Below are 13,566 nucleotides of genomic sequence, written 5' to 3'. Positions count from 1 at the left end.
GCTGGTGCCTAACAAACAAATCACTCACATTCAATTATAAAATGCATTTATTTATACCGGGTAGCACTTGTTACATTAAACGGGCAGTATTAGCACTGCAGTGCACTTCAGCGGTAATTCACAACGGCAATTCCATATGTACCAAACAAGTAGAGTGCGTGAGAGTGATCGGCAAAACAAATTAGCCTGATAGATGAAACGTCTTCAGACCGCAACCAGACAAAATGATGTTCATTGACTTGCACGTGCAGTCCCGGGCAGCATTCCAGGGATGAACCAAGAGTCTTTTGACTTCATTCTACAGTAGAGGGAGAGCTTTGCTTTGAGCCGTGATGCTGCCGGTTGTCTGTGACGCTCTTGTTCAGTGAAGTACCACTCAATGCCCCACCCTTGACATCTTGTTGCGGACACATGCGGCACTCTGTCCATTAACTGTGATTTGTTAGTTCAGCTCCTCTGGTTTTGGTTGGGAGAGGGCTGTTCGTCGATGTTGCTTTGACACAGTGAAACCTGCTTTCTTGCTGTGTTTTGTTTAACCGTGGTGTCGTGCACGATAAGGGCAAATGTATTGAGACATTCGGCCATTACACCTAAAGCGAGTAAAAGGGAGCAAGCAAGGCTATGAAAATCCACTCGACATGTCTTATTATTTAGGTCAGAGTCAGCGGGAGATTGTGTAAAGTGAACCAGATGTCAGAGACGATAAAGTGCTCGGCATAAAGTACACCCCAACGGATATCTAAAGTGCCCTCGCTAATCCAAAGTTTTCTATGGTATGTATTTATAAATGTGTGCTGGAGCCTATTCCAGCAGTCTTCGGGCAGTAGGCGGGTCACCCTGAACCGGTTGCCAGCCAATCGCAGGGCACACAGAGACGAACAACCATCCCCGCTCACACTCACACCTAAGGACAATTTAGAGTATTCAATCAGCCTGCCATGCAGGTTTTTGGAATGTGGGAGGAAACCGGAGTACCCGGAGAAAACCCACGCAGGCCCGGGGAGAATATGCAAACTCCACACAGGAAGGCCGGGATCGAACCCAGGACCTCTGCACTGTGGGGCCGACACGCTAACCACTGGAACACCGGGCCGCCCAAATTAAATTATGTTTCACTGAAAAGTTCATAAAATTGTTTTAAAAGTGGGCACAGTCATTTATGTTGAGCGCTGCACACTGAAGAGAACACTATACATACATACTTCGACCATTACGCAACAGGCCCCATCAGGAGTGCTGGCACACCGATCGCTGGGATTTATGAGTGACAATGACACACACGCACCGGCTCAGTCCCTGTTGTCAACAATATGCTGGGATGAAATGACAGGATATATTTAGAAACCACCTCCAGCAATCATTTTCCTCAGTTTGTGTGCATTAAACTTCCGGGTCTAGACATCACAGCTATTTTCATACAAAGCCCCTGGTAGTTTTGAATTTCCAGAACACATGCCGAAATATTGCTTTTCACCAGACCCGCTGTTTCTTCGCACTTTTTCCCCCCTTCATTGCTACATATGACTCCTCCCACTGCAGTCAGGAAGTCAGGAGGTACTTCTCATTTAGAGGCCGGCCTTCTCCCTCACTGGGAGACAGCACCATCAGTCTGTCTGGGCTGGAAGGGACCCTGCAAGCTCGATAAAGGACGAGACACAGGAGGAGGAGGAAGATAGCGGCAAATGCGTTACACACAATGGCCACCAATGCTGCTGTGGACAGTGCCGGCAGGCTCTCTTCAGTTTCCATAGTGGGGCTTCAGTGTCCTGAGTTCGCTTAAACGTTAGGCGGGATCCATCCTAGAGTCTTCATAAAGCAGTTGAGTGTGAATGTTTCTTATCTGCAAGGTCCCATGTCCACATTTGATAAGCTGGTATACAAAATGAGCATGAAGTAATTGTTGTTCCATTCAGCACATTTTACTTACAGTTAATTATCTAGATGAAATAACAGTGGCAACGATGACTTTTGTCGTTCGGGTGTCACATCAATTCTCAACTATGCATCTCTTCCGATGAGACTTAATATATTTGCTTGTATGACCGACTCCACGTAGGCGCAGTCAAAACACTGTAGTGGATGACGGCCAATATCTGAAAGAGATGGGGGTGGGGGGGGGGGCGGAATTGTACAGTCAAAATTAGGCTTATATAGAGAAACGTAGGCCTACCTGTAATTCTATTTAAAGATCAAATGGAAATAAATATAACTGCAGAGAGACGGCAAATTGAGCAGAAAATGAGAAGCCATGAAGACGGCGCAAGCGTCATCACCAGATAGCCTCGATTTGCATTTTCTTGCCTTTTAAAGCTGCTGGAAATGACATGGAAAGTTACCACTGACACAAATGTCTGCCCTTTGCTTCATGCTAAATGATGGCATCATGCACTGGAAACAAAATGGCAAAGCACCTTTTGTATTCTGTTGTTATATTGTTGAAAATGAATGAACCGAACTTTGCTTACAGTGTTCAGGGTCGGTGCTGGCATCATTTTTTACGTACAGACCTATTATATTAGTGCCAATGATCAGTCTCCTCAAGTGTCCCTTTAAGTTCATCAAACCTAAGTCCATTAAGTTAAACAAAATCGGAATAATTTTGTTAAATCAACCATGATAAGTTACACTGACCTAACTCAAGTGCATCGATCGAGACCACTACAATTGTTCATCATAAAAGACGACCACTTCATTGTGGAAATTCTTTCCATGTTTTTTTTTTAAAGTTCATTGAAAGAGATTTTTATTTTTTCCAGGCTGACTGAACATCAAATCATCCACATCACTATCTCGGCAGGAGTAATATCCAGACGCAAGCAGAACAAAGTCACATTTTATTGCTAATTATAGCAACCTCATCATCTGAGCAAATATCCCTGGGTGCCAACCACGTCACTTCGAGTCAAGTCTGGGTTTATTATTGTCGTGTTTTGTAGCAAGCTTATCTCTTCCGTTAGCAGACCTTAAATTGGGGCTGTCCTTGATTGGATGGGAGTTCAGTTTTAACTGACGCCAACTGCACCAAATTTCACACCTTCGTAGAAAACTGCCGATGCCCACTTGTTATTGAACAACAATGAATACACTGACAACAATGAGAAAGCTAAGCAAAATTCAAAAGTGAATGAAAGTGAAAAATTATAGATTTGATTGAAAATTTTATTCCGAATCTAGTGACATGATTTTTAAACGGAATCTCAGCAGAGCGATTTGTTTTAAATGGTCGTTAAAGTTCAATTAAACACAACATGGGCAAGCGTGGTTAAGTGGATGGGATAATTGATTCTTGTTTGACCGCGGCTAGGCATGCTAACGGCAATTACGCAAACGAGGTAACAAATACGACAGTGATAAAGTTCGCTCTCAATTTACAAGATACGCTCTGTAAGCAGTGCGTTCGTTCTATTTACACGAAAAGCATTTAACATTAGAAAGACACCTCGCCTCCGGGCCATTAAAAGCGCGTTATTTTTATTTCCCACAGATCATGCATCTTTTTCTCCGTGAACAGTAAAACTTAACTGCACAGACTCATACTAATATTAAAATAGTTGCTTACTTACCCAGCAGGCTCTTATTGAATGAACATGTAGCTTCCCTAATGTTTCACAGTCCACAGTCACATGAATCGAAGTGCTCTTCACCAGCCTTTCAGGCTCTTTCTACTTTTGTGTGCTGCTGCCCCCCCATCTCCATCTGTTCATCAAACACAATCAAAGACGAGGCAGCATCGCTTCAGGACTTGTGTGATAGCAAGAGATTGAGAGCACGGGAGAGAGAGTCGGAGAGAGCGCGAGAATGGGGGTCGGTTGGTTGGAGGCGGGGCCGAGTTGGAGTTAGTGGGTGTCAGCAGTGATATCAAGCGCAAAAAAGAGAGAGGAACCGTTCCGAGGCAATTACATCAGGATCCTGCTGCTGCTGCTGCTGCTGCTGCTGCTGCTGCAGCACGGGGGGGGGGGGGGGGGGGGGGGGGGGTTATGGCGAACAAGCACATTGCAGAGCTGAGGGCTGACAAAACAACTTTCCGCACAGCGGTGCGTGTCTTCGGGTAAAACTTCAATTTCGGGATGATTTGGTTCTATATGTAGGAGACGGTTTATGTTATTCACTTGATTTTCTGTTTTGTTTCATTATTTTCGCTTTTCTGAGTGTCAGTGAAGTAATAATTTATTTACGGGTTTTCAGAGGCGGCCCCTAAACGTCTCTCGAGTTGGACGGCAGCTGAAAAAGGCACGTCGTCCGACAGAGACGAGTCTGTATTTTCTTGAGTGTTTCACGAATTAATAAAGTGCCTATTTTAAACACCAACACGGCAGCTTTGTTTGCTTCGGAGCTGCAACATATATTTTAGACACACAAGCACAAAGAAGACAAGAATCCACGTTACAAATCCGTGTTACAAACCAAAGACACCCGTTTAATTGCAAACCGGCCACCCGAGTCACCATCTATCCATTTTCTACAACCGTTAATCCTCTTCGAGAGGCTGGAACCAATCCCGAGTGATTTGTAGGAAGGAAAAGCAGCCAGCCTACACCCTGGGCTGATCATCAGTCAATCAGTGGGCACATGCAGAGACAGACAACCATTCACACTCACTCATTCTGCCACTGAATAGAAGCGGAACCCACGCTGTCAAACAAGTCCTACACTATGAGTGGCCCCTGAGTCATGCATTCCTAATCACTAATCCCCCTTAACCTGACACATCAGATGGATGGCTTCTAAAAACGCCGATGGTATAGAAAAAGATGTGCTTTATCCAATCATAATTACAATTCGTTATTCTCTGGATTGGAAGTGACTTTCAACAAGACGACAACGGTACAGTAACTGCTCCCCAAAGAAGCTTTTACCCTGCTTCTAAAAATTTGCATTTTCCTGCCTTTTGTCATCGATGCTGATTTGTTTCAAGGGCACGGTCATAGATTGTGGTACATCACAGCAGCGGCAGATCCCAAATTTCTAACTTTCATACAGCAACATGGCATCACATGATCAGACACATCCGTGATGATTGCAGTCCCAGCGTCTAATATGAACAACCATGGCATAAAAAAAATAATTGGCCCCTTCCTGATTTACTTTTTCACCTAGGCCCAGATAGGTATGGATTATTTCCCTTACTAAAATCACAATTTAGCACCTGCCAAACAGATGAACAAATAAATATGAATAAATTAATACACTGACGCGAAGAATGGAGCAACACTGTTTAATGGTGCTGTGTGAAATTATGTTGTTTCGCATAAACTGACACGGAAGAAAGGCAAATTTTAAAAATGCCGGCATTTACAGGCAGTGAGGTCAACTATGGATCCAATATTCATATTTTGCAGTCGTAAATAAGAATGGTCACGGTAAAATGAACATGATGACACAGCACGGTGTGGCAGCAGTACAATAAATAAGGCTTCTCCTGTATTTTAGAGCTCCGTTTGAACAGGCTCTGGGGCCTACACTTCGATGTTGTGAGCCACTGCCCTCTACTGGTAGGTTGTATTACTGCCATTGGCATGAGCGCCATTGCATTGCATCTTCTCCCTAAATCATTTACATCAACCCAAATTTTCTAAAACATTATAATTGAGTAGGGACTACAATTAAGTCAAGTCAAGTCAGCTTTTATTGTCAAATATGCTCTATGTGTAACATACAGCATAGATTAATTTCCTCTCTCAACCACAGTGCAAACATGTAGTGCATTGAACACACTGTTAAAATTCCATTAGACATAAATATATAAATATGTTAAATAAAAATGACTAAATATTTATTTAAATTAATATTTTTGTATTAATTTCGTTTTGGTTGCACACAGACAACCAATATTAAAAAATAGGACTGCAACAGCGGTGAGTCAACAGTAGAGGGTGCTAGATCAACGAACTCATGAAGATGAAATATCATAAAAATATTTACTTTCTTTAGATGAGCAGGATAAATAGTAGCCGGTTTGAGTGGTTCCTGCCTTCTGCTGCTTCTTGGGTGTGCTGACCGTCCTTCAAATGGCCGTGCAATATTTTTTTTGTAAGGCTGTTATTGGCATGCAAATCAAGTGGATTAACGTTGCACACACCATAAAATGGTAATTTCTGCCTGGAGCAACTGCGATGGTTGGCGGAAACATTCACATTTGCTAGTTCACATCGACGGCGGAGTCCTGCGGGGCTATTTTATTTTGTTTTTTAAGTTGGGAGATTGCTACTCGGCTCTCACATTGTCCTTGAGTTGAGACAGAGAAGGCCAGAGTCCAGGGGAATGAAGATCAAGACAATTGGCGGCCCATTATTTTTGTGGGCTTCTTCTGCCTTTCTTCTTCTCTGTTGCCATTCAACAACCGCACGAAGGCTCTCTGCCACGGCAAGCTTGCAATACGGGGAGTATCAATGAGCATACCGTACACAATTTTTTTTTGACACAATATGACAATGGAAAGTTTATAATAATCTCATAATCATTCCATGGAGTGAATTTTGAAAAGTCACTTCAATTCCTGATCATGTATTTGTTCAACTACTGTACACACAAAGTTCTACAGAAGGCTCAGAGGAGTGCATAATAAGAATGTGCAAATTGTTTTCCTGTAAAATCCTCCATTGTACTTTTCAGTGCTTATGAGAAGAAAGCGTGGGCTACTTGAAAACAATACTTTGCTCAGGTTGTCTCAGCAGACTGAGTAGCTTCTCCATCTTGGCTACTTCTGCCTCAGGACCTTCAACCAAATCCCGACCCTTCTTGCCCTACACGTGCACAAAGAGACATGCACAGTATCACTGTAACATAACCGTGACACAAAATTTTTGTTTGTTTGTTTGTTTTTAATGAGAATGCGATAATGTTCTTGAAACTTTACCTTTGGTTTCTTGCGGAGGTTCGGGGACAGTTTGAGGCTGATAACGGAGCCTCTGTCATCACCCACTATGACGACGGGATTGGCAGGGTTGAACTCAATGTGAGTCAGCCTCGTCTTCTTTTTATTCACCACTGGCTGCTGGCAAATAGCTTGATACTTGTTGATGGCGAGGTCAAAAACATGAACCTGAAAAACCAAATCACAGCACTTTGTGTGCTGAACAAACACCGTGCATAGTGTGTATTTCAATGGGACGAGGTTAACCTTGCGTTAATGTGCCGTACGTGTGGGTGTGTCAGATGCCCACGTGCAATAAATTCAACCCACGACATCTACCCGAGAGATGACCGTAAATAGTGTTTCCGCGATCTGTGATGGCCCGGTTGCATGTACCGTACTTTTCAGAGAATGTGTTTAAAATGACTCTTACCAAACCTTCTGTGGTGACAGCAGCAAAGACGGTAGAGGAGTACGGGCCCCAGGCCACATCGCCAACTGATGCGTTGAGCTCAAACGTGAACATGGGAGCGCTTAAAACCGTTCATATAATGGTCAGAAAAAAGAATGTTGCATCGCCTGCTCATTTTTTTTAAGATCATTCATAAATTCATTTTACCTGTAATCCTGGTCCCAGATCTTGACGGTCCAATCCGAGCTGCAAGAGATGAAGACTTTTGAGTGGTAAGGATTCCACTTCACCGTATCCACTGCCATGTTGTGGGCATCATATGTGTTTAGGTACTGGCTTGAGTAATTCTTGGAGCACTGGAGAATGAGAAAAGTTGGATACTGCTCAATTTTGGACTGGACTAATCCACTGATATCCCTCAGAGAAAGAGAAGCTAAAGAAAGCAGGAGTAAAAATTGGACTAGAAATAAATGAGAAAAATCCGGGCCCAAATGTTATTTTTCGTCTCAAAATGCGTGGTGGAAAATTTTAGTTTTAGCGACGAATTTAGGGTTGAGCATTTTTTTTTCTTTGTAGGATTGCAGCTCCGATTGCGGTGACAATTAAAGTGCACACCCTCTCGTCTAAATCAGCTTTATGGCTTGTGGGCACAGCTGCTATCTTTCAAGCATCTGACAGCTCACCGACAGCCAAATCTTGGCTGGCGGAATGAATTCTTCCAGCGTACCTTGTGTATTTTCCCTTCCTCCGTGCCAACTATGAAGAGATCGTCAATCTGTGGGTGAAAGTCAAAGGATGTGCCACTAGCTGCAGACAAGAAGGATACGAGGCTGAAATGAGCGGCGCACATTGACAGAAACTCGCCTGGCTGACAAACGTAAAAGCATTCGGTGAGGAAATTCCGTTGGATTTGCAATATCTAGATGGCAAGGATGTCCCATAAATGGAGTGAAAACTCACCATTGGTGAGATCCTGAATCCCCTCTGGCCCTTCAGACACCGTATAATCCAGTGCAAGTCTGATAGCATCTGAGAAGACGAGCTCATTCTGCAGATAACATGAAAATGTAAAAGTACGTCCAGAGAGCAGAAACAACACATCTGATTCGTAAATGTCTGAATCCAGTGTTGTATAAAAGAGAATATATAAGCGCATATATCAAACGAGACACATCCATTCCAATACAGGATGTCTCCATTTCTCTTAGCGAACCTTAGTGAGCGTCCACGACACCACTCGGCCATCGGAAGACACTGAATAAAAATTGAGGCTGTTGTCATTCTGCCAGTGCACCTGAATGGAAAACAGTCGAAATAGCGATGAAAGCAATATCCCGTGTAGTGTTTCTCAACGTTTTGAAACGGCTGCGAATGGATCAAATTCGTCCCACTCACCTGCCAGACAGGGTCGATGTGCTTGCCATTGTTAACGGTGCTCTTGTAGTCAGGGTCCTGTGCCTTGTTTTTCAAATTGTACACGCACACGCATCCATCATAGAAACCGACAGCCACCAGGTACGAATGTCGCTTATGGATGTCGAGGCTCATGACTCCGCAACCTGTCGGGAAGATGTACTCGGGATAGGTGGAGTTCTTCAAGGTGTAGAAGAGGAGCATCCCGCGGCCCTGTTTGCTGAAGTCATCTGCCATTGGGTAGCATGTGAAAGACATTCAACGTCACAAATACTTTTGGTGTTACACAATGTCATTTATTGTTTGAAATATTTCTCTTTAGACTCACATGATCCCAATCCCACACCGAAAAAATCTGGATACATGAAATTCCTAGGGAATGAGGTGCATTTATGAAGTCGCCTCGCATTACGGCGAGTGAGTGCTCGATATGTTGGTGAGCATGCCTACCAGCAGAGGGCAGTGACGCACATCATTTTGGCTTTGTCATACTGGAACTTCCACAAGGGGAGAACAGTACCCTCCTGCTCGCGAAATTCATCAGCCGCATCCTCAAAGTATTTGAAATCTTGAAAGGAAATCCAAGGCGAGCAAAGAGAACATGCGTGACATATTACAGATGACTCCACCGACAAAGACCAAAGGTTGAACACCTTGTGCTACTTCACTATACGAATTCTGATTGACCATCCGCTCCAACAGCTTGGCTGATTTGGATACTTGGGTGATGTCATCGCTCTGTAGAGATAAAAGAAGTTGGTGGGGGGAAAAAAATGTATCAATACAGCTGGCTACAAACGCTTGACAGATTTGCGACTGGGTGCAATGCAACGGTGTGACTCGCCGGAGTCTCAATGAGCATCATCTTCTTTTTGTTTTTGTCACTCTCCTTCTCTTTCTGTTTCTGTTTCTCCATCTCTTGTTTCTCGAGCTCCGCCATGTACACATCATATATGTTCCACTGCAAAGGCGAAACAGGAGTCATGGCAGCATTTGACATGACAAGCGAATGTTTCTAAACTATTCAACTGTATGGATTTCAAAAAAATATTTATTTTTTAATTAAAAAGGTCACAGAATTCTCGACCTGACAAGCAGTTGCGTAGTAGTTGCAGCGTGGAGGAGGAACAGTCTGGCAACTTCTACCCTGCAGGAAAAATAATAACCCGCATGTGTAATTGTGCAACGGATACTTTTATCTCCAACATGGCTATTCAACTCGCACATTTATCATAACATGGACAAAATTAGGGTAGTAGTAGTAGTAGTAGATTTTATTTATAAGCGCCTTTCAAGACACCCAAGGACACTTTAATAATAATAAAAAACAATACGGGTTGAGCAGCGGCAGCCAAAACGCGCCAGCGTTCACTCAACCCGAAAGTCAGAAAGCGATTTTCTAAGAAAGTGTCAACAAAATGAGTTCTCCTTCCTACCTGCAGTGGATTATTGATGGTTTGAGAGGCTCTCTCGATGAAGTTGAACTGATTTGTACATTTTGGCTCTGGGATTGGTATGTCGTCTTCTGCGGGCTCCTCTTCCTCACCCCCATCAATAGATAACTCCTGTGTGGGAAAATCACCAAAGGAACAAAAGAGGAAGTTGTTGTGGGATGATATGTGAATTTGAGATTCTTTCAACTTAACTGCTGCAACCCAACAAGAGCAAATGCTCGCGAGCGTCAACCAAATCACAACGCGCCTCACCTCTTCAGATTCTTCTCCCTCTTCTCTCGTTGCTGCAAAAACATCATAGAATAAATACATCATAACACGCGTTATCTCTTTCGGAATTTCATGACTCGAGCCAAGAACACTGCCCGCAGTCCTCATAACACACAAATATTGGGATTGACAAATTCCTGTCAACAGAAAAGGTTCAGAGCTTCAGTAACCATCTTCAGTGAGCTCCTCGGTGGGTGTCACACTTTGGCTGTCATCAAAATCTTGATATTCGAGGCATCCCTCCAAGACCAAATGAACTGCCATGTGATTCACAACCGTGGTCAGAATGTAAGCACCCTCCTGGAAAAACAATAAAGCAGCAATGACACTGTTACACACAGAGACAAAAACAAAAAAAGCAGCAGTGATGATGCTGACAATGAAACCTTCATTTTAGAACAGATGTGATTGTCTTACGTGAAATTTGTAGTTGGCAATATTGTGGGGGGCATGTGGATTTTTGGCTGTCAGAGTCCGTGTCATTTCCTCTTTCAGCTCCTATTAGTAGCGAAACAATCCAAGAATATACAGTCGCTGTTCAACTTGACGAGACAAAATCCGATTTGTATACTTCATAAAACGACACTTTGCGTCAAGTCTTACAGCCTCGGTGAGTTCCAGTTGATCGGCAGGCTTGATGAGTTTCCCGGGATCGTCATCCTCCTGAAATGCGTTTCATGTGATCCAAATTGTCATGGTATCCATTTTCCTACATTGTTAATGGCTCGAAATATGACAACAAGAATGAGAAACATAACTTGCCTTTTTCTTGTTTGTAGTTTTGTATGACTTGGCAGGGGCCTTTTGATCATGAGAGCCCGTTGTGAAAAACACATCACCGAAAAAAGACGGTTAGAGTTAATATTTGTGCAAGTGTTGGGAGGTCACTGGAAAAAAAAAAATCGGAAGTAGACCTATTGTATCTACTCGGCACTTACTTGATCTTTACTCATCTCTTGTGAGTTGTATTTGTCCACAAATGTACAGTTACTTGTGCATGTAAACCCAACTGCATGTTTGTCTGCACTTCTTGCGTGAATTCTCTTTGCGATGACATCATAAAGGTTTTGATGACATCAGTGTTCATGCAAAGATGACATTGTGTCAATGCAAAGGTAGCGCATTTTTGACACAGAACATTTTTTAGATTAAAAAAAAAAAAAGCTGCTCTTTGTCACCGATTCTGTTCATAATCTTTAAGGACAGAATTTTTAGGCGCTGATGGGGTCCGGTTTGGCGGCCTCTGTATTGCATCTCTGCTTTTTGCAGATGATGTGGTGCCGTCGGCTTCTTCAAGCCGGTATCTCCAGATCTCACTGGAGCAGTTTGCAGCCGAGTGTTGGGATGAAAATCAGCACCTCCAAATTGGAAACAATGGTCCTCAGTCGGATCAAACCGCTGCTTCCTGGCCGGAATGTGTGATGGGATATGTTTGCAAGGAGGCTCTATCTTGTGCTAATGGAAGCAGCTGCCTAGACTGACCTATTTCGGTGAATCACAGAGCACTCTTTCAGCACACAGGCTATTGTGCAACAGCAGTGCTCCAGGTGACTTGAGGCATGCACACAAGTCACTTTTTTTTACATGACAAAAAGAAATCTTTCCTATTCACTGTACTGGTTCAGAGCAAGACAGTCCCACCGCGTTTCCTGAAAGTGGAGACTTCTGGAGGTGATAACTAAAGACTAACTACAATTCTTTTGTCTCGTTGCATGCGAGCAATTCATAACAATCAAGTTTCATATTATCAAACTGAAATAAGACTGGTGTCAGCAATCCCACCGTCATCCCTTGATTTCAGGAATGCTTTCTCGTCACCTAACCCTTGCCCTCATTTCATTCCTCATCTTGTTCTCCTAGGTTTTGCCTCTTGTGTGACTTCAAAGCGATGGCACTCCAAACACGTCTTTCACCTTCATGTAATGCTACTCATGGTCTCGAATACAACAAAACGACTGCTCACGTTTATTTGCGCTACTGCGTTTGAACATTTGAACGTAGCTTTTTTAAAACCAGAGGCACCACTTGAATTACTCCCACACTTTGGTACTACTACTCAGGTAAACATGCTGAATATTTGTGTGTGTGTGTGCGTGTGTGTGTGTGTATGCGCGTGCATGCAAAAAAATTGTTCACACAACTGAGATGGAAAATGCAGGATAAGGACAAGACACTTAAAAAAAAAAAATTAACGGATTGACATTTATCACCCATTTCCCTCTAGATCTGGATGCATCCAAGAAGGACTTACCGGGTATTTCTCCCTTCCCTCAGCAGGAGTCACACCAAACACCACTTTTTGGTCTTGTTCAGAATCAAATCAGTGACAGTCCAGGCTAAGAGCAAAGCACACGGGAAATATGTTGTATTTAGTTGAGGATATACTTTGACGTATCAGGCTACTGGAACATATCTCAGCTAAGTTTGGCCTTGGGAGGCATTTTTGTCTGGCCGAATGTGTGTCACTCATTCAATAAGCAAGCCTGGGATCAATTTTCTTTCACGACGAGTCTTGATTTTCTTGATTGACAGCAGGACAACAACAAAAAACCCCACAAACATAATCTAGTTTATCGTACATACTCTTTAAAAACATAAAATATAAAGTGCTCTCTTTTTTTAAATCCACAGACACATTGTCAATATTGTACATTATCAAGTCAAGTATTCTCAATTCTCTTCTTAATAGTCTGAAAGTGACATCGTGTGCTCTACATCTTTGTGCGAATATGCTAATCTACCTAAAAGCAGAACAGGCATGTGTCGTGAAACAATGAAATACTTTTAACACATACGCACCATGATTGAGTAGACCAGCTCGAGAAGGTTGACGGGATACGCAGGATAAAACAGGTTAAAAGAGTGGTTCAAAGAAGCTAACTTCGAAGTGGACGTTCCTTCCCCTCTACTGAATTAATCACAAACGTTACTCCCATCCAGTGGGCTGGTTGAGTACTCCCGGAGCCATTTTTACCAGACACCAAAGAAAAGGTCACAGGAGGATAAACCTCAAACGAAAGAGGACATTTTCAATTACCAAATTCTAAAACGCCACTTACTGCACCCCACACAGAGCGCCCAGAGCACGGGGAAATAGTCACCCATATTGGGGAAGTGAGTCTTTTCTGCCGTAGCCTTGCTTGTAGCCTCTGCATGCCACTGTT

At 43.1% G+C, this 13,566-nt stretch overlaps 1 protein-coding gene across 1 annotated transcript; it reads right to left on the bottom strand.

Moving 5' to 3' along the window:
* Positions 1-5,608: 5,608 nt before the first annotated feature.
* Positions 5,609-13,462, bottom strand: LOC147201601 (dynein axonemal intermediate chain 1-like). Its single transcript, XM_086118236.1, has 21 exons — positions 13,202-13,462; positions 12,654-12,738; positions 11,165-11,203; positions 11,006-11,065; positions 10,820-10,900; positions 10,573-10,702; positions 10,385-10,416; positions 10,115-10,243; positions 9,766-9,825; positions 9,523-9,639; positions 9,332-9,416; positions 9,129-9,246; positions 9,007-9,050; positions 8,661-8,908; positions 8,479-8,559; positions 8,226-8,313; positions 7,993-8,072; positions 7,473-7,621; positions 7,287-7,386; positions 6,857-7,042; positions 5,609-6,743 (listed from the first exon to the last, which is right to left on the bottom strand). Exons 5-21 carry the CDS (start codon positions 10,883-10,885, stop codon positions 6,636-6,638), a joined length of 1,821 nt encoding a protein of 606 aa, XP_085974362.1. The 5' UTR covers positions 10,886-10,900; positions 11,006-11,065; positions 11,165-11,203; positions 12,654-12,738; positions 13,202-13,462; the 3' UTR covers positions 5,609-6,635.
* Positions 13,463-13,566: the final 104 nt, after the last annotated feature.

The sequence above is a fragment of the Hippocampus guttulatus genome, chromosome 8 (genome assembly GCF_054856545.1).
Source record: "Hippocampus guttulatus isolate MCC_2025c chromosome 8, RoL_Hgut_1.0, whole genome shotgun sequence".
NCBI classification, from domain to species: Eukaryota; Metazoa; Chordata; class Actinopteri; order Syngnathiformes; family Syngnathidae; genus Hippocampus; species Hippocampus guttulatus.
This window is presented reverse-complemented; position numbering and strand designations above follow the sequence as displayed.